A 26550-nucleotide genomic window follows, 5' to 3' on the forward strand; every position below is an offset into this window, starting at 1 on the left:
AGTTGCTGCGAACTTCCGTGAACAACTGTACGTGTTAATGATAATTTGTAGTTCTGTCGCTTTTGACACGCATTGTTGTATCTTATAATTTGTGTTCCCGTTGTGTCTGGATATCTTGAAGTTTCATTTCAAATCGGAGATGTGTGTACAAGATTAATATTCAATAATACGGACGATCGTACATGTAGTAGTAGTGTAATGTTTTTTGAAACAAGAATCTTCATTATTTAATTTTACAAAATATCGTAGTATTATAAAATATATTATTATTATATTAATATTATTATATATAAATATATTATATATTATTATAATATAAAGTATATTAAATGTTATACATACGAGATTGTCCATGTATCATAATAATCAATAATGATAATATGTCATTTATAATGCAGCGTTAGTTTTTTATTTATATTTACAATACAATATAAATAAAAAACTAATAGTCATACATTACGAAATTCGTAAAAACGTAATAATTGCTTAACAGTCGTGAAAAAGTTTCACGCGATAAAAGTTGAGTAACCGAAGAAATCATAATCACCGCGTTTACGGCAAGATTTCACGAATTTTCCGCTATAATTGAACCTCATTAGGCGAAATTAACGTCGGTTAATTTCAGCACGCTACCACCGTCCATAAGAATTTAATTATTTTTCACGCGAAGCATCGGAAACTTTCACCGAGGCCCGAGCAGAAAATGAAGTCGGCGTTGCGCGTCTCGCTTTAGGGGACGATTTTCCAGCTCGTGGCGGTAGAACGTTCAGTAAATTTACCTCGGCTATAATTCCCGACCTCGGAACGACGAATTAAAGCAGCGCGCGCTGCCACGGTAAAAAATAAAAAAAAAAACGGAAGAAAAAAAAATAACACAACGCGACCGGGATATACTCGATCGCCGACAAACGCAAAAATTCATAAATTCTGTCCGTGCAGCCCTAATTCGTTCCGTGCACGAACTCGCTCCTCTCGCGCATCGATCATCCTGTCACGCGAGGAAAGAAACTCGCAATATTCATACTAATCTCAAAAACCCATCGAAACGATTCTTTAATCATTCACGCTTGTTCACGTGTGTACGAAAGAAATCGCGACGTTCTTCGAAAATCTAAATTCGTTCCTTCGTACACAAGTTTATTTGAAACCTAAGAGAATGACAATAAAGAGTATTAATATATTAATAATTGTGACACACGTGCAATTTAAATATTTTATTATCTACGATAAATGTTGAATATTAAAAATAAATTGTACCCTCTAAGACTTTTAAGCACACTGGCTGGAAAACTACCCTTATTTTTCAATAAAATGTTTCTTCACGTGAACTGCTAATTTTATAGAAACCATCGATTTACTAAAGTTACTCTCAAAAGTATTTGAACGCTTATTTCGCAATTATATACTCATTGTTACCGTAGGGACACATTATATTGTTCGAATTCAAAATTATATTTATAAATTATATTCAAAATTGTTTATAATATATTTATAAATTGTATTCAAAATTATATTTATAAATTATATTCACAATTATATTAATTTTTTTATGTAATTATATTATATAAAATATATTTATAAAGTATATTTAAAATTATATTAATTTTTTTTATATAATTATATTACACAAAATATATTTATAAATTATATTCACAATTATATTAGTTTTTTTTATATACTTATATTATATAAAATATATTTATAATGTATATTCAAAATTATATTAATTTTTTTTATATAATTGTATTACACAAAATATATTTATAAATTATATTCACAATTATATTAATTTTTCTATATACTGATATTATATAAAATATATTTATAAAGTATTTATATTATATAAAATATATTTATAAAGTATATTAAAAATTATATTAATTTTTTTATACAATTATATTATGTAAAATATATTTATAAATTATATTCAAAATTATATTTATAATATAATAAAATCACATTTATACAGACGTACAATGTAAGATGTACACAATATGTATATAGATATGGTGCTGAAATAAACCATGACGTCAGGCCAACAATAAGTAGTCTGTAGTTAACAACAAGACGTACAAAATTTGTCGAGCAGTAACCGGCGAGCATAAGTTTCCCAGACAGGGAAGCATAGTTACCGTTTTAACAAAACACAAGGCTCCTCGTGACTTATTAATCAGTCTGCTCCGACGAATAAAGGTGGCGTCCAGTTTAGGTGGATCGCTAATTAAAGCGACGATGTGTCTGCGCGAAAGGGTGAACGGTAGGGAAGCCTGTAATTAAACGAGCAGGTTCCACATTTCCGATCAGTCATCACCGGAATGAACGCTCGAATTCAGTGACCTAAGTGAGCTGCCTCGATGACTGAAACGTCGATTAATTGACCTTTGATGACTTGCCTAATGAACATTAGCAACGCAAATTCTTTCGTGTACCTTGTGCAGGAATGAATTAACAGAGGAACATTTCAGAAACTAAAAGGTAGTCAGTTTGAACTGACAACTTGATTTACTTGACGTACGTGTATGACAGTAGTTGCAGAAAGTATTTAAACGATATTATGTAACTGTTATAGTAATTAGGTCGAACAATCTGTTCGCCAAAAATATTGCAACAACTAAAAATTTGGAGATGTACAAATCTGGAGAACGCACATATTTTTTGGATCTAGATATTTTATTAAATCTAGTTGGAAAGTGAAGAGAGTTTACTATAGTTTTTGAAATTCACTTAATTTTTAATTCTCGCGGAATTCACGTTTATTTTTATTCGCGAGCGATTTCCTTTTTAACCCCTTGCGCTGGAAACTGGTTCGCGGACCATAACGAGTGACCGAACCGTAACACAATAATTCGTCGCTTTCTCTTTCTTTTCAGCTCGTCGGTATGATATCACTGGATAGAAATTACTAAGAAGTAATAAACTTATTATTTGTTTTGCCATTTAAATATACTTAAAACTGAGAAATTGTTGCAATTTCGGACAAAAAGTTCTCGACATGCGTGGCAAGTCATTCCAGGGCAAGACGTTTTAAGGCTTCCTATTGCGCAACCCTTTCGGCAAGCACAGTGTACTTTCATGTTTCTCCAAGAGTTTGATATCACGAAAATGATCGTAGTTTGATATTACGAAAGGAGTCTAACACTGCGGATTCTCGCGCATTCGTTGAAGATTTGTGGAAAGTGCAAAATTACACGGAATGCACACGACGTGGAAGAACGTATGAAACGACCCGTATTTGCAGACAAAGTATCTCCGGGAATGTTCATTGTGCGAGGGTCTGGTGTTGCTGCGAAAACCGATACGATTTCCTTTTTTCTCTTATTTTTCATTGATGCAATGCACACGAGCGTGTGAACCAGCTATTGGGAATATCGTTCAGCGTCAACCCTGTTAAATCGCAACGACGTCATATCGCTCGTCTGCATCGGGGCTGTGCTGGCGAACGGAACTGCAGAAACTGCAATAACCAGAAAAACAGCTCGATCATGCAGCGACTAGCAATTTTCGACATGAAATGAAATAAGCACGATCGTGACGCTTACCACTTTCCTTCGACGACCCTTCCGCCACTCGCGATCAAACGGCTGAAGATCGATGTAAAGATAGGATTTCTCGGGGGTTGGATTGAATGTAGGAAATTTGTAGATTATAGCAAATCGAGGACAATCAGTCAAATGGAAATGTTTTAGTTTTAAGGGGGGAAAAAAAACGAATGGAAGAACGTTTGATGTTATTTCAAGAGAAGATATTAACCTAGATTAGACTAAAATGTAAGTAATGCTTTTGGAATTATTAATTGATGTTAAAAACTTACTAAAATGATGGACATTCAATTTTCTTGTGTACATTACACAAATAGGACAGAAATATCTTACTTTTAGAAATGAATGGAAGAATATTTGAATGTTTGATGTTATTTCACTGAAAATATTAAGACTGACAATTATTTCAAAAAGATGTTAACATTGATCGATGTTAGAATTTACTGAAATGATGAACATTCAGTGCCTTTTTGTTTGCAATTTATAAATTACAGTCAAATGGGAATGTTTCACTTTTTTAGAAATGAATAGAACAATATTTGAAGTTATTTCAATAAAGAGATGTAATTATTGTTTCAAGAGATGTTAATTGATGTTGAAACATACCAAACTGATGGATATTCGTTTTTTATAATTACCAAGAGTGCGTAACTCCTGAGAAAATTATTGTCAACTTTTGTTAAAACAGAAATATTGTTCTTTTCTAAATATTACTGTAACACATTTTCTCAATAAATATTTGTATCTCTCTGTTTCTGCGAATGTCATCAAATATTGCGAATATTTTATTAATAGAACATTTGAAAGTTGAAGTAGGCATAAACTAAAGATATACAAAGTATTCGAAGCGTAATAAGCTCATTATAATACTTAGCGGGACAAAAACAAATCTCTACCAATTACGTTCATGAAATTTGCATAAATCAGACATTTGCATAAACCATGGCTTATTTGTGCCACAGCATTGAAGTCGAGGATCCTCTTTTTTATACGCGATCGTTGTTTGTTAACATTCACATACATAAGTGCATCTCTTTATCGTTCAAAGTAGTGCAAGTTTTTCTACATTTATTTGTCATTGTCGAAGAATCTTTATATTTAGATCAATGTGTCATTCTCTGGAATTATGAAATATCGAATTTAAATTACGTAGCGTAGTAGGTTAGAACGTTTAAATTAATTTCATAGAGTACTTAGGTTGATGAAGAACGACGGAGAGAGCGGTGTCTTCGGGATTACAGTTATTTATCACTGTACGACGAAGCAGATTGTCCCATAAAAATTGACAACCAGAGAAAATGGCTTCCCATAAATTGCTCGAGCTACGAAACGTAATCAGCTGGGGTGTTAACTTGTTGCTCGGTAAATTATCATGCCCGCTAATTTTTCCTACCTCGAGTCGTTGTTATTTTGGAAGCTTATCACACTTCGGATCAATCAAAAAGTTATTCAATCTGAGGTTGAAAGAAAGTCCGATATCCAATCTATTATCTCGTTAATAACCACTCGACACACTGCGTCGAGACTGGGAATCGCTTTGATTGCGGTCTAATTTTATACAACCGGGCACCCCGGATTGAAAAAATAAAACGAGCCAAGATCTAATCCATAGATCCGTTATTTTAATCGACGTCGTAACGCGTCGGGTTCTATAAATTCTATGGGCTTCGTCTAAAATTAGAATATCTTGTCGAAGCTCTTGTGAAGTAATGCACTTCAAACGAAACGCGTACGCACATGTGTGAGACAGAGATTGGAATGAAATGGAAAAGAAAAGGGAAAAGAAACGGAAGAAAGAGGAGGAAATAAATCTGTCGTTATCAGTTTCGATCGAGTCACGATTCACCGCTGCGAACGTACCACCCACGCCTATCAAAGACGAGCGTGAGAGAGAGAGAAAGAGAGAGAGAGAGAGAGAGAGAGAGAGAGAGAGAGAGAGAGAGAAAGAAAATTCTATTTAAAATTCGAACACTCCCGGAGACCGCAAACTTACCAATCCCTTCCACCGGTGTGGCTTGGTATTTTCAAAAATAGCAAGCCAGTCCCGGGTGTATCGCGAACTCCGGTTCCATTCAACGTTCCGTGCAGGGGCGTTCGAATAGAAAATAATCGAGGGCTTAGCCGCTCGAACGTGGAAAATGTTGTCACGCGCGCCGGCCACGGCTATTTTACAATGGATCGTTCGAGGCGTGCGACCAGCCTCGTACCGTGTGTCGTTGCGTGTGTCGATCGATCGAAACACGTAAGAAAGGCGGCCGCTGCCGCACAACGGCAAATTAGTTCAACCACGATTGAATCGCGCGGCAACAGTTGTTTCCACGAGGCCACGAGGCATCGTGTGTCGATGATTAAATCGCTCGAAATTAAAATGAAAACGAGGGGAAACAGCCCCTTTCACGAGGGGGAGGGGGTTGTTCGTCTTCGAGACGCTCGATGAAACACACCGAGTGAAAAGAAGCACGAGGCCGTGAAATATCGCAGTTAGTTTTAGTGAACGATTGTAATCGGAGTCGTTTCTGTGGCGCAATCGCCGCGACGGGGGCGCCCGAGGATCGTAAATCAATTAAAAGGGCTGACAACGGGGGATAATCGAGCCACTCGTTCGCACGGATGATCGATCACTCGAGTAAAGTTCAGTCGCTGAGAATATAAAACGTCCTAATCTCAGCGGCTGCTATTGCTTCTTTGCAACTCGCGTTGCGTGTCAGTTCCGACTGAGCTTGTAAATTTTGTTACCTTTTGCACGGGGTTCCGTGCTTAATTAATGTAAATAGAAATAGAATATGACTAGGATCCATTATTTTCTCTCTTTCTTTCTTTTTTTTTTTTTTTTTTTTGCTATAGTATACATGTACAATTCTGAATTTATACCCCGTCCGTTTACATTTTACTCCCAAAACCTCGCCCCAAATGCGCCCAGAGCAAGCTTGCTCTCTCCTCTTTTAAGAAACATCAACGTGCAAACATCAAACAGCACCTACCAAAACGTCGATGGGTATCTGTGCAGGATCTTTGGAGAGTCCAACGACGGACACGATGTATGCCGACGCAGTACCAAAGGCGAGGAGGACGCAGAGGGACAGCCTGAGGGGTAGAGTGGCGAACAGCAGGTAGAGCATGAGCAACAGCCAGCCTAGTCCGTCCCTAGGCGTGACCTCGGTGGACTTGAGGAACAGCTGAGCAAGTAGCTGTGCGGTGGATAGCTTCCAGGCCACGTGAGGTACCACCGACCACAGCGCATCCTTCGCCCTGGAATTGTGTTTCGCCCAGGCTAACAGGCCCAGGTTCAACCCCAAGAAGACCACGGTCAAACCTCGAGCCGGTAGCTCCTGCCCCGGCGTGATCAACGAATGAGCGCCGTAGAGAAGCGCCGAAAACAGGAAGTACTCGAGGCCACCCCGCCTCTGTTGAAGGGAGGAGGCACGATAGAGCGTCTCTAGCTTGGCGCTGCTGAAGCTCGTCCGCAGCAGGTTCGACGGCCTGCCCGCGCTCAGGTAGGAATCCTCGTTCGAGGTCTCTTGTCTTCGTAACATGGCGCTGCTATCTCGCTCTCTCGCTCTCTCGCTCTCTCTCTCTCTCTCTCTCTCTCTCTCTCTCTCACTCACTCACTCTCTGCTTCTCCTCGTTTCACATACTTTCGGCTGAGGCGCGCGTTACACGCGTGGAAACTCGCTCCGGTGGCTTCGAACGCGATAGCATCGAGGAAACATCGTTGTCCGATGCGTTGCAAACCAAGGTTATCGTCTGGTACGGTCTGCTGGCCTCCGTTTACCTTCCTTCCGTTCGCGGACAGACGAACCCAACCCTTAGCCGGCCGAAGGAAGGGTTTCACCCTCGGTGATCGCGTCGCGTACACGCGTCTATTCCTCGGAGAGGATGCTGAGAACGAGGACAAGGAGGGCTGTCAGCTGGTGACGCGTTTCGGCCCTCGTGGCGACGTGGTCGTCCTCGCCAGCAGGACACGCACGCCTCTCGCGTTTTGCACTCTCACGCACTCTCACGCACACACGGGCGTTTTTTTTTTTTTTTTTTTTTCGGGATGCAGCTGCACCCGCGCGCGGGGTACTGGCCGGGTTACTACTGCCGGTGCTCTTTCTTCTCTCCTCGGAGGGAAGCGGACCGCCACTCTCTCCATCCGTCTCCGCTCCTTGCCGCCTCCGCCGCCACCTCCGTACACCTCCTCGCCCTCGTTCCTTCGTCCAGACTTGCGCCATGCAACCCCCGACAGCTCCGACCCTCCACGAACGCCGGGTCGATATCAACCACCACAAAAGCCCCAGTGCCGTCCACGCCAGGCCCTACCTGCGCCGCTCTCTGCCCTACCTACGCGTATGTACCTACCGACCTAGCTGCACCCTTCGCCAAAGCCACCGCCACCACCGACCATGTCCGCTCGTTTTCCGTGAATTGCTCGTTTTCGATGTCGGTCACCCGATGCTTCTCTCGCGCGCGCCGATCCGCCTGTTTCCACTGCACCGATCGAGAGGGACTTCGATCAACCGGCTCCTCCCCCCTGCAGCTGTCGTCCTTCCACGATCGATGAACGCAATTCACCGGCTGAAAATTACTGCGGTGTGTGTAAGTCACGTAATTTTCGAGAAATCTCAATTGTCATCGCCATTCCTCTGCGAAGAATGTAATTCATATGCCCGCGTACCGTGGCCTCGTCGTTCGAAGAACGATCAAACGCGTAGAACGTGTCGTTTTACGAAAAACGAGCGGTTCACTGACTTACACCACTGTGATCGTTAATCGAGAGTCATTAATCTGCGATTCACGCTCGTTTACTCGCTATCGAAGAGGCTGAGCTTCGATGCCGCGGTTCTTAGAAATTCGCTCATGTTTCAGAGCGACTGTGTACCTGTTAACAAACGTTTGACTCCTCTTCTCTCATTCGTTGCAAAAAGTACAATTGAACGCGACAGACAGTAGAGTACCGTTAATCAATTCCTGATTGACACGAGTGATGTAATCTTCGTTAGGTTGAGATTGTGCATTGTTTGCTCTGACGCTTGCAGGGAAACACGCACTGTTCGTTTTCCTGTAATTGCACTTTGCACCAGTGACTGATCCAATGGCTCTCGGCTTATATTCTGCTCAAACAACGTGCTACGCAAATCAATCTGCTAACTGTCGCGTCGAGTCTCTGTTTGCGCACGGACGGTTTGTCACCTCGTCGTGTGTTAAAAAGAAAAAAAAAAAAAAAAAACTGACTGAGTAACGCGACTGACGCTTGAATTTTAAATTAATTTTTCTTCGAGGTTACATCCTTTGACGAATATCCAAAGACCTCTCAGCTCTCGGTAAAGGAGATCGATAGCGCTTATTTCATTTGATTCGCCCTGGAAGACCAAGGTCTCGATTCGATCTGTAAATACCAGCCAACGCCAGTCCCTCCATTCTCCTAGGAAATTGAACGACGTCGATTTTTGTCGAGCCATTAATTCGCCTCGAATCCAATTTATTATCAATCCGCGAATCGCGCTCTAGTATGAGATTTGGTGGGAAAGATGAACGTCGGAGATTTGGTGGGAAAGATGAACGAACAGGCGATCTCTCTGAAATCGTTTAATCAATATCACGACAGGAGAGCGCAGAGGCTATGCAGAAAGAAGGATACAGAACGAACGGTAATGAACGAGAGTACAAAACATGCGACGCTCGAGTTGCGTTTAATATGATGCATCTTCTCCGTTTCCGAGGAAGAAACGCGCTAATTAACGGATATAAAAAGGAAGCGAGAATACAAGAAAAAAAAAAAAACGAAGTGAAAAAGGAAGAATCCTAACTGGATTATACCGATAGTTGTATGCAGGTTAGCATGAGAGACTAATACGTGTGTGGCTATTATTAATCAAGAAGTAAATATTGAACTGGAGACAAAGGAGCCCACGAGGCACGTCCTAATTCAATCCTCGACCGATTGATCTGGCTGCTGCTTCTGTTTCTCCTCCGGGAGTACGTAACCAAGCTGCTTCATCTCTTTAACGATTTGAGGCACTTTGCTGAGGTTGTCGATCCACTTGTAGTAAGGCAACTCCTCCCTGATCCCGCCGTACTTCTTCGGCAAGTACGACGCGGAGATGTGCTTGTGGAGGCTGTCCATGTTGCTGCCGTGGAAGAAGATCTTGTTTTGCATTTTCACGTCCAACAGCGGTTTAAACACCGAGAACATCACGTCGAACACCCACGACTGATGGAGGATGTGTATGGCGTTGGTCGTCATTGGGAACGCCGATACCATCAACGCCACTACCATACTGGCCACCTGGATGAATGAAATTGAAAAGAAAAGTTTAGCGATTGTTGGATCTCTTGTTTGACACTCGACAATTTCTTATCTAATCTGTTTTGCGTATAAAATAATCCTGATGATGAAATAAAGATGAAATTCTCAAAACGTTCAACAATCAATCTGTTATTTAACTCGGGAATTTCTTATCTATTCTGTTTGTGTATAAAATAATTCTGGTAATAGAACAAAGGTGAAATTGGATGTGTTAAAGAACAAGAGTAAGCGATGCAACCATCATACAATAGAATACAACGCAACAAAGTGCAACTCAAAAAGTTCAACACTGAATCTCTTATTTGATACAAGAATTTTTTACTTAGTTTGTTTACGTATAAAATAAGTCTGCTAAAAAGATGAAGGTGAAATTGAATATATTAAAAAGTAAAAGTAAGCGGCCATAATACAATAGAATACGATACAACAGAGTTGCAATTCATAAAGTTCGAAATTAACTCTAACATAGTCTTAATATAACATAGCTTAAATTCCAGACAGACGTTTGCAAAGATTCGCGTCATTTGTGAAACAGAAATAGCCAGAGTAATTTATTTCGAATAAAATTTATCCAAGCCTGATCACTCCATTCATTCATCAATAATAAGTGATAAACAATCCAAAGTCCCGTTTCCATAGATTTTGCAATTTGACAAAGATTGATAAGCCCGACACCATCAACTTGATTAAGTTTATGACTCGAAAGGATGAGATATTTCGAAGAGATTTAACTCGATTCGCCTTTAATCATGGCTTTCAGCTATGACGCTCTCCGATGGTGGAAAAGTGTCGCTGAGATTACAGTGCGATTGTGTTGATTGTTTTAATTTTCACGTCGTCCGTCAATACTAGAAAGATGTTTATAGAAAGACTTAATGGAGAGGAATGAATTAACATTTGATATTCTAAAGTGGAAACGTTCCAGCAACTGCACAGTAATGAGAATGAAACTGAAATCTAGGACACAATTATAACACTTTGTGTAAATATTGTGTACAAATGTTGACACCGATTCTTTGTAGACCAGTTAGGTGGTAAATACTTTGCAAATGATTCCAAGGATTTTAGGATTTATTATAAATTCGATTTCGTAAACGATAATTCACCAAATATCAACCTTCGACTTTTATAACAAATCTTTGTATCTATTTTAGTTACAATAGATACTTTATATTTGGAACCTAGAATTTAGTTACAATAGATCCTTTATATCTGAAACCTAGAATCCTTCAAAATGAAAAATAAAAATCTCCGGAAATTCTTTATAATTATATAAATAATTCTTTATAATTAAATAATTCTTAAATATTCTAATTAAATAATTCTTAAATAATTCTTTATAATTATAATTATATTATTTTTAATTTTATAATTATAATTATATAATAATAATAATTCTTTATAATTAAATAATTCTTAAATAATTCTTTATAATTATTTTACAAGCTTGTCTAAAATCTTTATGGCACATCCTTGTATCTAGAACATCAATGACGATAGATCCTCCAAAATAAAAGAAACAAATATCTCAGTTTATAATTATTTCACAAGACTGATCCTCATAGCATCTAGAACTTCAGTAAAAATCCTCCTGGCGATAAAGCAACAAACCGAGATCTTCAAATATATCCTATAATTCACAAGGAAATTTCAAATTTATAGCGACCCTTACATCGCGTATAGTAGATTCTTGTATTTAAAATCTCAATGACGATAAATCCTCCAAAATGAAAGACAAAGATCTTCACAACTATTTCACAAGATCTCTCACTCTCTCTCTCCCATCTGTGATTAAAATTTTCGAGAAATAACATTGCGAGCGACGTCGATGATCGACTAGCTCGAAGTTTCTTCGCCGTTATCCCACACCGTCGTTCAACTAACGATCTGATGAAGAATCAGATCCCGACGAAGAAGTTTGTTGGATGCGCGGAGGAAAATCGGTGTCGAGAACTTTACGGATTGTTGTAGTTTCAAGGACACCATTAGTGCCGTCTTCATACAGTCCACCCGTTCACCGGATATTCGGCCGGGATGAATAAACGTAACAGGAGGTCGCCAGATAAAACAAGAGACTATTAGTTTCAAGGGCGTTATAGATGGTTTAAGTTTCAAGAACGTTGAAAGTAGATCGATACCAGTACTCCCACCTAAGAAGTTATCTCTTGCTCACGGATAAATTAGAAGCTTTTCCCTCTCTCGACTTAGTTTCGTCTAATTAAATCCTCGCGTCAAGCCTGCCTCCTCGCGTTTCATTCCGACAATCCTTTATTTTTTTTAATTATCGTTCATTCAGCATTCGTCCAGCCAATTAGGTTGCTGCACGCGAAACGAAGCAAGCTTCTCCAAAGCTTGTGAATTCAGCCGGATCCTGCCTCATTAATTATTATTAATTATATCGTACAGGCTGAAATTTGCTGCATAGATCTTCTTATCAATGCTGCGTTCACAAGCTGTTAAGCTCGTACAGGATTTTCAAATTATTAGAAAAACGAAAAATACGGAATTGTCGAAATAACACGTGTGGAATTTGTCACTTGCAAGGAAGTAATCTTTTAACTCTACGATTTGAATCTTTGATTTGAATCTTATTGGAAAGAATTTTGAAAATGACTTGGATAATAAACTCAAACATTTGAATCTGATTTCTGACCAAGATTACAATGAAAACGTAAACGTTCACGCTACAATATTTTATTTGAAGAAGCAACACTTGTATAATGTATGTCCCAGCCTAATACATGTTCATTAACAAATAGATAGCACCACGGAATTTGATCTTGAAACAAATATTACAAAATTTTTAATTTTGAAGAAGATACGTACTATGAAACTAAATTTCAAGGTACGATGTAAAAAAGAAAATTTAATCTTGAGGTATATACGTAACACGTGAATGAGAAAGAAGATACCTGAGGTGTGATAGTCCACGCATGTGCCATAGTGATGCCCTCCAAATCGAAAATTACGTCGCCGCCAAGGATTTGTGCTCTAGGCTCCAATACCCCAAGTTCAAGGATGATGACTGTGGCTTTAAAAATCTCCTCCACGCCATATTTCCTTGGATCCCAATTTCCCAATCGATAAATCATTATCCTCCTGCCATCCTGTGTCCTGTACGGTGGCACTGACATCACGTCGTCTTCGCCAATGTGCTTCATTTCTGGCGGACACACATCTTGATGGATCTCCGGGTGTTCCTCTTTGAAGTTGCAATAGTTTACGATCTATCGAAAGATGTCTTAAGACAAAGGAGTGATGCTTGATCAGGTTAACAGAGCGAAGAGCATAATTGAATTAATAATCACGAGTAATTTTATAGAAAATTCACGAATTTCTATAAACAATTAAAATTAACCTAAATAATCTCTTAACGTTACGAACGTCTTTTTATCAAAGTATAATTTCTGTACGTTATGAATGTTATTTACAATATAATTACTATTATAATTAGAATTATTATATAATTATTATAATTATATTGTAAATAACATAGTGTAACAAAGTAGAATTTCTGTACGTTATGAATGTTATTTACAATATAATTATTATTATAATTATATTGTAAATAACGTAGTATAACAAAGTAACAAAGTATAATTTAATTATATTGTAAATAATATAACAAAGTATAATTTCTGTAAATAACATAGTATAACTGTAACAAAGTATAATTTCTGTACGTTATGAATGTTATTTACAGTATAATTATTATTTTAATTCATAAAACATTAAAATACTTTGAAATAAATAGTTTTTCATTTTGAATGAAATATTGTTACTTGGCAATACATCGAATAGATTTTTGGAAATTATTTTCATATAATTTTATGAAACACAAAATCACTTAATGTTAATGTAATTAATGTAGTTATTGATTCAGTTGTGCTCTTCGCTACAGGCAAGACTTCCTCGCGATTGGAGTTATTAAGAGTTTGTTTCCTACTCAAGGCACTGATTAATATTATAGTAACCTAGATAACATGATGGAAGATGTTTCAGTTTTGTAACCAAGTTTCGTGCAACATTGTTCGGAACAAGGGTACCTAGTCTTTGTTTCAAGACAAAGTTTCAAACTCATGCGCATACAAAATTTAATTAAACACCTGGACTTCTTTACATTCTACTAGTGACCGCGAATTATGCAAATATTCATATCTTTTTGATAATTAAAGGAAACAGTGTCTCAGCAAAAAATTCTTTTACCTGCCAGATATTATAGAAATTATTTTTTCATATACTATAACCGCGATTTGCTGACAACGAAAGAAATGCAAATTTGAATTTGTAAATCCTTGGAAAATCCTCTCGTCAAGGGTTCATCGCGATTTAATCGCTCTACAAATCTAACCACCGTTCGTCAAACACGGAAAACAGAACAAACAAACGGAGACCGATCGATAATTGATGGCGTTTCAAAGAAACACCAGAGGGGAAAGGAACACGGTGCCGTTTCTTTCAATCCGTGAAAGAGACGGTTGCCGTGCAATTATTTAAGAGTTTCGCGGTTCGTTTTAACGGACGAAAAGCGCTGAGGCTTCGAGTAAATGTTAAATCGACCCTGGAAATGCGATTAACTTTGTTAATGACCCGCGGAGGGACGACACGCGAAATTGCGACACGAATTCGTTTTATCATGCTGCAAACTGTGAGTTTCCTTTTTTTTTTTTCTTTTTAAAGCAAAATAAACACTCCATTATTTGAGACTTGAGAGAAAGGAGAGAAAATGAATCGGTTTATTCTAATTGACATTTGAATTTTCTTAATTTGTGAAATACATACAAAAATAGGATAATATTTAAGATGTTAATATTAATAGAAAAAATATTTAATTTATTAATATAATTATATAAATAAATAAATAAAATATATTATATATATTATAATATAACATTTAAATGTTTATATAAATAATATAATATATAATATTATATATATAAATAAAATAAATTAATATAATTATATAATTAATATTTATATTAATATAAATATTGACATTTTTTCAAAATTGACGACTTTTAACACGTTTGAATAATTAATAAGGTTGAAATATTGAAATAAGTTTGGCTGAAATATTCTAGAATGACTATAAAACCTAATTTTACCTTAATTAAATTTAGGTATATTAAATTTCGTATCATTTAATACAACTTTGAGACCATGAAAATGAAACGTAGAACTTAATAAAAAAAATATATATATATTTCACTGAAAAATAATAGCAAATTTCGTAGCAGAATTCTCCGATGAAGTCATCATGAAAATTTTAGTGAAATCGAAAACTCAGTGGTACAGTCTCGAGAATTTACCTCGAGTTTCGATCCTGAGCCACACGAAGACGGTTCTAGAAAATCGAATAATTGGTCACATTGAGCAATTAAAACGACCATTGGAAATTCGACCGTTCCATTCTCTTGCTTTCCGCAATCGAACTGAACTTTGATTCAGCTTGATTCGCGCAAGTAATCGGCTGACGCGTAACTCGTTCCTTTGTTTGACAATTGCCTTTGTCACCATTGCGAAGACTATGCTCTCGAATGAGAGAAATGTGCACAGCAATTAACGCGCAAAAATAATATACAGATGAGCATCACATCGCGCGGAATGATCGTATCGTTTTAATTAATCCGAAAATCGATCGGCTCCGGCAAATAATATTAGAACTATCGAGATATTTTCTGTCTAGTTAGTTCAGTTTCCTTGACACGATTGCGCAATTGTTGTAGCCGGACTCGTTTTACAAATCATACTGCTGCGCTACCAGCTCGCAAATTATCTTATCTCGGTCGATAAATTGCAGCTGTGACTAATATTATCGTCATGAATAATAATAGTAAACTGCTGGTCTAATTGTGTCTAATAATTGTCACATTCTTACGAAATTAGAAAAAAAAAAGAGGAAGAAATTAGAAATTTGTAGAAATGGGCGAAATAGATGGAACTAGGTACTCATGTTGCGTAAACTGTCAAAAATTTTGTATTCAGATTCGTCATATTAATGAAACTTACCAATCGATGCGCCCTGTTAACGTTGAAATTCCTCGTTCTTAGAAACCTAATCAAGAAGTCGTCGTCCATCCTGTGCGGCAAACATTCTCCTCTCTCTGTAAAACATAGAATACCTAGCGTACTTACTCGATCACCTTGAACAAATATCTCTCTAATTATTAATAGATAAGTCTCTCGGAGACTCGAAATGAAATACATTGCGAATTCGTTTACCGCGAAATCAATCGCTGTTTAAATTTTATTTAAATAATTTAGCCAATTAAGCGAGTAAAATTTGAAAGCAAACGTAAAGATATCCGTAGAAGCCACAAGTTTATTCATTCCAAACGCGAATGATAATAATGAACGTAGAATTGGTATTAAAAGTGTTCATTAAATACTCTGACTTATTAAGACGATTCATAACTATAATACGCTTAAATACGAGCAAGAGACAACGATTATACCACTCTGTTCCCGAAGAAGATAATTACAAAAGAGGTTATTTACTTAACCTTGTGTCTTGCTAATCTCTACAAAATTGCATACTGCTGCAGCAAATGTCTACCTTGCGACTTCTACGATATCCTGTAGATGCGTTTCGAAACATGCAAACATTGTACGTGCATTCTACAAATATTCCAATATTTTCGCAAGCGTGTTTGCACGACTTGTTTGGCAATTATCGCATCGTTAATTAACACGTAACAATTACCATAAATTATGTCCCTCAGTTCCTGAAGAGTTCTGCACTTCACGTCGTCCGTCTCGCCGAGCTCCCTTCTGGCGTACTCCATCACTTCCGGCGAGGGTTCTCCAAGATCCAACGAGACCTCCTCGTCGCTCAGCTGTATCTGATCGTCCTTGAGTTCTGGCATACCGTCCAAGTCGTTGCCACACTTTCTTACATCGGCGTCGTCCTTCTTCAACGAATCCTCTCCTTCGAGGTGAATAATCTCTCTCGTCAGGTTTCCACCGTCGATCCTGCCATTCGACAGCTTCTCGCCACCCTGTGGCATGACGCAGTTTTCACGTGATTCACGTTTCGCTACGCTCGATACACTGTCGAATCCAGGCCTCGAGGATCGACGCGACGCCTTCGAGAGATAACCTGACAGCGCGATCGCGGGACGTGTTCCGATCGCGCGCAACGATCGCCGTTCGCAATTCGCGGCCAGCTTCCGATTGCTTTCGTTTCTGTCCTCTCGCTCTCTCCCTTCACTCCACCTCTCGTCAATCTCCTTTTTTGCCAGTTTCCTTTCGGGCGTGTGACGATTAACAGGTCTGAGTTTGGAGGATTTAAGAGGAACTCGGGTCAGAGTGGTTTACGTTTGTTAACTGACTGAACGATTTGATCAAGGTTGGAGTCGCTCGTGACGTTAATCCGTTTTGCAAAGTCAGACTTTTTTGAAAGCGTTTGGAGAATCCTTGCGGATTGCTTTGAAATGTTTCATTTCAATTTGGAATTGGATCGATGGTTTCGCTTTTAGGTAGTTCGAGCAATTTAGTTTTCAGATATTGATTATCTTTCAAAAATGATTTAATAATGTACAATTAAGTCGGTAGTTTTTAAGTATCTCGTGCCAAAGAATAGTTCGCAGTTTTTATTTTGGCTTCGTAATTTTTAAGTTTCAAAATATTAATCCGTGCTAATTCAAGATTGGCTGAATAAATTTTGTAAATTTTAAGAAACTGGAGTATAGTATCATTAAATAAACCGACATTAACGGAATCAATCCATCTTCTAACATTGTTCTAACACGCCTTGAAAATTTGATGAACTTTCATCGATTTGCACGTTATTGGTAAAATAAATCAACGAGCACCAACAATATAAAATTCATTCCCAGTGTTGTCAGTCGGAAAGTACATATACAATTCTATATGTTCTCTCAACGTTTATTTTTCACTTAATTGACGATAAATCTTTGCGACAATAATAACGCAAACAAAAGATGTATTAATACGAGATGTATTGAGTAGCCGGCGTGTATTAAACGTCAAACGATTACCGGCATGGTTCGACGATCACGTGACGCGCACACGAAGGATCTTTCCGGTTCCCCGCACGCTATCTTCTGTAACAATACGTTTCGGCTACGAACATTTTTCCAGCCAGCTGTCGTTCACCTAGCTGAAACGCAATCGACGTGACTTTCTCTCTCAAAAATACATTCTACGAGAACCATCACTGATTTTACCGCTCTACCGATCGGTTTTCTAATCTTAATCGAACAATTTTGCAGAACACCGTCTTCCAGGAAAAATGGAGTCGAAAATAGTTTTTTGCGAAAAGGCAACACTGTCAGGAGAATCACTTCGGTGATCGCGAATAAAATTTAATTTCAGCTGGACTTCTTTTAGCTGTCTGTTGGATGGAGAAGGATTGTGAAGGAAAGAAAGAGTTTTATAGAAACACGAGAGTCGATCCAGCAGCGATGCCGATCGGTGGTGCAACTGGCTGTAACTACCGGCAGCCGGCCTAGTTGCATGAACTCGAAGTGCACCATGGTTTTCCTTTTACCTGCGGCCTCACCTTTGAGAGCCCTACGTTGCAGGGAACAATCGCGCCATCGTATCAACATACAAGGTTATTAATCTTCATATTTTCGAATCGATGGTAAATCAACATTATTTATATCCGAGAGCGTTCGTACCTCAGAGGCGACCGCTTAAATAAATATTCATATTTTTCGTGAATTAATATTACATGGCCGTGGATTCAAAAATTTGAAACCCCCCCCCCCCATAATTTCGTGTATTAATTTATTTTATGATCTGCAATCTGTAAATATAGATTCTGTGTTGCAAATATCGTACAACAATTATGAAGAAATGGAAACTACGTAAATGCTTGTTTCAGAATACTTTGATTGAATACTTCGATAAGATAATTTATTTCGTTTATTAAGATGAGATATTTATCAACGCAATATTAATAACTTAGATAAGATATTTTGATTTCATTTATTATTTGTTGAGACAAGATATTTAAGACATTTTAAAGTTTAAAAGTCATCATCATTTTGGATATTTTGTGTAATTTTGTTATTGCACGTTTCAACATTTTGCATAAGCATCTATGGTGTAATCACGAGATAAAAGTCAGAATACTATTTAACTACTAATTAAAAGATTATTCCCAAGTATCGACGTTTTCCCAAGAGGCTTTAATGCTTGTTGCGAATTTTCCTTGAAATCAATCCTACTTTCTGATTCTACGCAGCGCATACGTATACTCTTGCATTCTATACTGCTTCTACCTCGTCTTATTTCTTCAATTATTTTCCAATACTGTCTAATAGCGCAAATTCTTCCACGCGTGAGTCATCGGTTTCGACTGAATAAGTAACATCAATATTGTAGATATTTCGAAATTAAATTTGCAAATGGAAATGTGAACGCTATAAAATTCGTAATGGGCTATCGATGTCTGTGGAAATTGTATAGATCTAGGTTCAAGAAATAGAGTCTTGCAAAGTCTTGTTTCATATGCTTTACAACGTGGCTCCAGAATATATCTGAACTTTATGTATTTTATAGTGACTCAAGAATGTATCTGAACACGCAAGAGAACATTTTATGAAGATATACGAAACATTTTTTATGAGACACTGCTATTTTGTTTATCATGTTTGTCCTCGGTAAAATTTAAAATAAATCTAAAAATTGTATAATATGGAAGTTACAAAGTATTTATTGCAATTGTACACTTCATATAGAGATCATTAAAATATTTGAACCTTCGTATAGAGATCATTGAAAATATTTCACTGTATCAACACATCCACGTAATTAATTATTTTGTAGAATTATTTTTAACATTATTCATATAAATTTTTTATTGTTACATTTTGCAGTGAATTTCTTGTAAATATTATACATACATCTTTCAAATTTTATTAATATCTAAACATTTATAAAAAAATTTTACCTATTTTTGTTCATTGTCATACATTCTCATTGTTAGAATTCTCATAAAGAGAGAGTTAAGTTTCAAAAATTGTAATATAACGTACATAATACGTTTGCAAAATTTATCTCCAGACATTGTGTTTTTATAGTATATTGCAATTTTGTATCTTTAAATCTTACACAAGCGAGTAAACATCCGTATCTTAATGACACGTGAAATTTCCAAAAACAACGAGATCAGCGTACGCACATACAAGAATCTGTTTAAGACACGTGCAATCTATTTACAATCATACTATCAAGGTCGCGGAGTTATTTTTAAGATCGCGATCACTTTTTAACACATGAATCGAACGGACGTCTAAAGTTCAAGGTACTCCTCCATAAAAAAATAAAAAGAAACATAGTATGTACAAGGTTCGAAAGAACCGACTCACGCAGAAAATATAACAACTATTTCATACGTATATACTCGCACAGTGTAGTGTAACCATCAAGACAAAAGTATACATTAACAGATTAATATTTATTTATACACAATTGTACGCAAACTTTCTAAATATCGTAAGTACCACCGCATCAACACTGATTTTTATCAGACGATTGTGTATTTGACGATCATGATCGTCTATCGTTTAAAAAAAAAAAAAAAAGAAAAAAGAAAAGCATCGTAGATAGTTCGATACTGCTCAGAGACTGTGCCACGTGGAGAAAGTTTAAAATTATGGGCTTACTTAGCTTGAACACAAGCGACTGCATTAATGCATGAATCAAGTAGCCAACGACTAAGGAACACCAAGGTCGATTCAATCGTTCAACCAATCGCCGATAGATTGGTTGGATAGGGTTTCTTAGACACGGTTGACAGACTTTGCGCCGTGCATCGTGAAGTATTACCTGGCTGACTTGGAAACAGTTTAGATTTATGGGTAAAAGCGTAATGGAAGCTAACTGGGTCCCTGTTAACGTACGAGCGATGTCCGACTGGCAAGGAAACTGATCTTCCGTTCTCCACGGACATTTTTATTTATCCGCAGATAGGAAGAAAGCGCAGGTTGTATAAAAATAAGAATAGGTAACGGAATGAAACTCGGTGGGTGGAGGTGTTCTATCGTTGGGTTTCCACGGGTCAGCGGGCACTATGGTTCAAAGAACATCTTCGTTCATTTGATAAACGCTACCGGTCGTAAGTTTCCGGATACCCCGGTCGATTTCTAGCAATATGTCAATTAGTGAAAAACTAACGGGACAGAAGTCCTATCCATTTAAATAAATAATCTCGAGAGCGCTGCAAAGTGGTGGATATATTACTATTACGAATCGTTCCAATGTACTTGAAACGATTGAAACTGAATTGATATTCTGAATCTTCGAGTTCATTAATTTTTCACTTTTTGCCACGTATGGAGATTAACAATTTTCTAACTCGTTTTTCACTCACATTTCAATTTTATTTATTGACGTAAAATGAATTCCTGCTGAACTTGAATTCCTAATACGCAAGTAAATATCTGGTAAGGGGAATCATTTCACTCTGACTGTTCTGCCATTACTTAAATTACTGCGGATTTTACAATTTTTATGGCGTTTTAAAATTTTTATGGACATTACTAAAGGAACAGAATTTAATAAGAGAAATTTGTATTGTGTATCATGTACTTATAATATTATAATATATATATTAATATGTATATAACAGAAAGTTATGTAATATATTATTATAATATAATAGTATAATAGCATAATTTATAAAATTATAATATAATAGAATATTAATTATACTATTATATATTATATTATAATAACAATATATTACATGTATTATACTATTATATTATATTATTATATAATACTGTTATACATTATATTATATTATAATATAATAATATATTATATTATAATACAATAATACTGTTATATATTATATTATATTATAATAATAATGTGTTACATGTATCATGATATACTATTATATTATAATTTTATAAATTATACTAGTATACTCTTATATATTATATATTACTATTATATATTATATTATAATTATTATTATATATATTATATTATAATATTATAAGTACTACATACATTATATACATTTTTGCAGCTCGCAGTAATTCTCCATAAATGCGTAAAATCCGCATCCCAGTCGTTACTTACTACTTTTCCAAGAGTATGGAAAATTTCGTCACTTCTATTTGGACGTTTATCTAAATTTATCCATCAATCTGAATTCTATCGATTGAAACAAAATGATCAGCTAATTGAATCAACTAGCCTGAACTTTCAACATTCCCAATATACGAACGAGAGTTCGTACATAAGTGATAAGAAAATCATATATTTTTTTCTTTTTTTTTTATCTGAATCCTATTCACTGAAAGAGAATGAACTCCTGCTTTATTTAAACGTGAACTCCCAATATACAGGGTGTCTCAGATTTCTCCACGAAACTTTATCGCTAATGTTCTTCACACACTATCATCGTCAATTTTTGTTATAATTTTTTAACAGAGCATTTAAGAGCGTTTAATATTCTTTTTTTTCTTCTTATCTCTCATCGTAGAATACTCGCTGATACAAAGTAGTGAGTTTTTTGTATCTACGAAGAAAAATTCACACGGAGAATTAACAACTCTATTATCCTCCATTATCCGTTTCCCTCCACGGATTCACATAAACGCGGTTCCACCGTAATCAGAGCTGGATAAAATACTATTTTAAATGGCAAATAGTAAATAGATATTTTATTTTATATCACGCATGCATTTTTGAAAATAAAATATTTTATTTGTTGTAAGAAATTTCTAAGATAATATTTCAAATGGTATTTTATTTGAAAAATGCTGAAAATACTTGTGCCATTTCTTTTCCTGTGCAAGCAACACAGTGATGATATCGAGGACAATGATGGCGACATTGCAGAGTCAGAACTACTGCAATATTTAGGCGATAAGGATTTTCAAATTCAAAATATTACGAAATACAAATACACGAAACAATTATTTTTAAAATACAAATACGCCAATTTCGTCTTTCGCTCCAGTTGAAAGACTGTTTAGTTTCGCTGGCTTAATTCTTCGCCCGCGAAGGAGTAATTCAAATGATGAAAATTTTGAGCGATGCACTTTGTTATATACCAATGGCTGTATTTAAAAAGAAAATAAATTTCGTTTGGAAATATTGTGATTCCTTACGTTATCTCGTTTTACGTTACGTTAATCATTTTCACAATTTATTTTCAGGTTAAGAACTATGGGAAGTATTCTATTTTATATTTTATGTTATTAAAATAAAAAAAATATTTTATTTTATGTTTCAGACCATCAAAATAAAATATTTAATTTTCATACTTTAGCTTTAGATTGTCAAAATGAAATATTTTGTTTACTGAAAGTTGATGTCCTATTTGAACTACTATTTTATTTGAATTGTGAAGAATCCATTATTTAAAATATTTTCTCTAGAAATATTATCCAGCTCTGACCGTAACGAAAGCACGCAGCGTTAGAAATTGCGCCACGAATGTTTAGCGACGGGCAAATTAGATGCGTGAGTCTCTGGCGTGTCTAGCGACACGCAGCGGTTGCAACGATCGTTGCGAGTCACGCCGATACCACGGCTACCCAAAGGTATATCGAGGTTGCGAAACGTGTCATGGTCATCCTATTGCACATCCACGGCTCGGTGCTTTCGCTAACGACCACGCCACGTTCTCGTTGTACCAGTTGTGCGCGACTTTTGTCGTGGGTGTACCGGGATTCACGTGTCAGAGCCAGGAGAAAGTAAAAGTAAGAATCTTGCCGACCGAACGGACGAACGTTCTATAGCCAGTGTTATTTCCGCGTTACAACCGGCATTTTATAAATATCACAACCCGTGGCCCCATGCTGAAAATGCATTTCACGATCCTTTACACCAGAAAGAAAGAAAGAACGCTTTCGATCGTATCGCAAAAAAAGTGATATAATACGATGGACGTTTTCTTTTCGATCGTCGAGCTGTTATTTACTTGAAATGTTGACGAGTCAATTATATTACGAAACAACATTGACGCTTGTTATGTCTACTATGCTTGTACAATCACAATTTTTCATTCGTGCCTGGTCGAGGAATTTTTAACCAAGATATCTTTAAGTAAATATTGTCTGTGTTCGTGCTATGATCTGTTAGTTTCCCGACTATATTTAACCGCAGGTCTGGGCTCGTTTAAAGTGCTTGTAAATGAAATTGTATTCTTTTTCAATAGTTTGAACATTGTTTCTGATTCTTCTAAATTTTCAGAATTACACGAAGAAATCTGAATTCTTTGAATGATTTTCTAGAAATTTACTTTGAGAGTTCGATGAGCAAAATAAAAACATAATATACATAAGCTTAATATTTATCTGTAGAATTTTATATATATATATATAAAAATGTAATTATTATAAATGTATAATCTGCAGAGAATTTTACCAATTTAACTTTACTCGTAATTTCAAAAATTGCAAGTCCCACGAATGAAATTTTCAAGCGTTCAAATGAATTGACGGGCAAAGGTGCCTTTCGTTTTCAAATTAAATCTTGGCGGCGAGAGTTTCCAATCTGGAGTTCTATCATATTAATATTTATCCGTAGAATTTTATAATAAATGTAATTATTATAAATCTGCAGAGGATGCAATTTAACTCCTCCCCCCCCCCCCCAAATTGCAAGTTCCGCGAATGAAATTTTCAAGCGTTCAAGTGAGTAAAAGTACCTTTCGTTTCTAATCTTGGCAACGAGATTTTTCAATTTAGAGTTTTATCGTTTCAGTTGTAATGGTATGCACAGCTCACGCTAGATACAGGTACCGTAATTCGTCGTTACGTTCGTTGATGCAATTTCACCGCGTCTTTCTACATAAGAGCGTCTCATTACTACTTTCCCTACTCATACACACATTGCCGCAAATATGCCAGTTGTGTGCTACGTAAGTAAACTGATCGTTCAACCAATTCAACAAGAATTTACTATTGCTCCAACGTGCGTATTGTTCAATGATTCTTTCGCGGGGACATTCATTTTCTGCGTTTCATCCTGTGTAAAATCCACAGGAATGTTAATGAATGATTTACGATGAATGAATGTGTAACTCGTACAAAGTTAAATAATCTCGTAATTAGTGAATCCAGCCATTTGTTCTATTAAAATGGATTGCTATTTTTATGTAAAAGATATGAATGTCAATGAAAACAGTTTAACATCGCGATGTTCGCGAAAGTACGAAAACCTTTATGTATTTAATCGCGGAAGTACGAACGCTTCGTTGCATTTAATTTCCTTGCACGATTGTCCGTAAATTATTTTTGAGAAAGGCAGAGAGATTGCACTTTTTCCCAACTTTTCATCAATTGTTATACCACAAGATTATTTTGTAATACCACATGATTTTCTGTCCAATAAAATCTTTTTAAAATTGGTATAAAAATCCAAAATCCTGCTGCGTTCTATCACTTGTTTCCTATCTTTTCTACCTTCAACGAATAAAAATTTTTATCTAACGAATAAAAGAAAATGTACACCACTATTGATGTACATAATTTCTCGTTTCGATGTTTCTCACAGATTTTTATCGAAGATCAAATCAAATTTAAATCGAGTCGTAATCAAGTCAAAATCAAATCGAAATGAAATGAAATTTAGTCTCTTCATTCAAAACGAGAGTAAGTTTCAAACTTGCAACTTTAAAATCGGCAAGATTCACTTTCAACTCTATAAACGACAATAATACCTTCGAGAGTGTAAAAATTTGACGAGAAACTCTAAAAATATTATAGATCACGATCGATACTCACTCGACGAAAGTCGAATGACTATTTAAAGTCTCTTTGTCCATCAACACGAGATTGTAATTTTAAAAAAAACGACAAGATTAACTTTCAACTCTGTAAACGACAATAATACCTCCGAGAGTGTAAATATTTGACGAGAAACTCTAAAAATATTATAGATCACGATCGATACTCACTCGACGAAAGTCGAATGACTATTTAAAGTCTCTTTGTCCATCAACACGAGATTGCAATTTTAAAAAAACGACAGGATTAACTTTCAACTCTATAAACGACAATAATACCTTCGAGAGTGTGAAAATTTGACTCTAAAAACTCTAAAAACATTAAAGATCGATACTCACTCGACGAAAAATCTTCAGGCGATATCCAAGTTGCGAAAACTCGAAAGCAACGTAAGCGTAATAGAGATGACAGAGATGTACATATGTTAGCAAACGGACAAAGGACGAGAATATGCAGTGTGGTTTGATACGGAACTGAGAGGGTCGGAAGGTTTGCAAAGGTACTTACCCTGGAGAACCGTAGCTCGACTGGTTGAACAGGACTGCTTTGTCAAGGACGTAACGCTTGTCCGAGCGCTGGCGCGAATCTACGTGCACTGCGATCACTGGAGAACCTCCTAGGCCGGTTTCAGTCTCCTTCCGTGTTTGTGAATCTACCAGCGAGAAAGTTGTACATCGATTGTGGCACAAATCCGACAAGCCGACGACGAACGAACGCTCCTCGAGTTGACTGTGCTCCTTCCTGGAGGACCTAGGACAAAGCTCTGAGTCACTGGATACTATAATATTACCATGACTTTCAGTTCGATCCTTTCGCCGGTTCTTGTCCAGGCGAGTCATGCACCGCACGTTCTTTCGCCGTGGAATGCAAAATAAGTTGAATGTATGCGACGCTGCACATAATGCAAACAAACTTTCCTAGGCTGTATTTAAACTTAAGGGCTGTCAATGTCTATCGCGAAAATTAAAATTACAAGAGATGCAACACATTTCCGTGT

The 26550-nt window shown here is 36.5% G+C and overlaps 2 protein-coding genes across 3 annotated transcripts in view; both read right to left on the reverse strand.

The window, feature by feature from the left end:
• LOC122537713 (adenylate cyclase type 3) overlaps positions 1-8983 on the reverse strand; it is a 32691-nt gene extending 23708 nt beyond the window's left edge. The window contains exon 1 of the mRNA XM_043671121.1: positions 6521-8983. Coding sequence (XP_043527056.1) covers positions 6521-7072 — 552 coding nt within the window. The 5' untranslated portion in view covers positions 7073-8983. The remainder of the gene's footprint in view (positions 1-6520) is intronic.
• A 109-nt stretch (positions 8984-9092) lies between these two features.
• LOC122537714 (alpha-tocopherol transfer protein-like) lies at positions 9093-26296 on the reverse strand. 2 transcript variants are annotated; one of them, XM_043671123.1, is made up of 5 exons: positions 26061-26296; positions 16532-16826; positions 15838-15932; positions 12741-13055; positions 9093-9807 (listed from the first exon to the last, which is right to left on the reverse strand). In XM_043671123.1, exons 2-5 carry the CDS (start codon positions 16692-16694, stop codon positions 9448-9450), a joined length of 933 nt encoding a protein of 310 aa, XP_043527058.1. In that variant the 5' UTR covers positions 16695-16826; positions 26061-26296; the 3' UTR covers positions 9093-9447. The 2 variants fall into 2 exon arrangements, with proteins under 2 accessions (XP_043527058.1, XP_043527057.1); XM_043671122.1 differs by lacking the exon at positions 26061-26296 and having other exon boundaries at positions 16532-18300.
• Positions 26297-26550: the final 254 nt, after the last annotated feature.

This window comes from Frieseomelitta varia, unplaced genomic scaffold, assembly GCF_011392965.1.
Source record: "Frieseomelitta varia isolate USP_RPSP 00005682 unplaced genomic scaffold, Fvar_1.2 scaffold_926, whole genome shotgun sequence".
Lineage (NCBI taxonomy): Eukaryota > Metazoa > Arthropoda > Insecta > Hymenoptera > Apidae > Frieseomelitta > Frieseomelitta varia.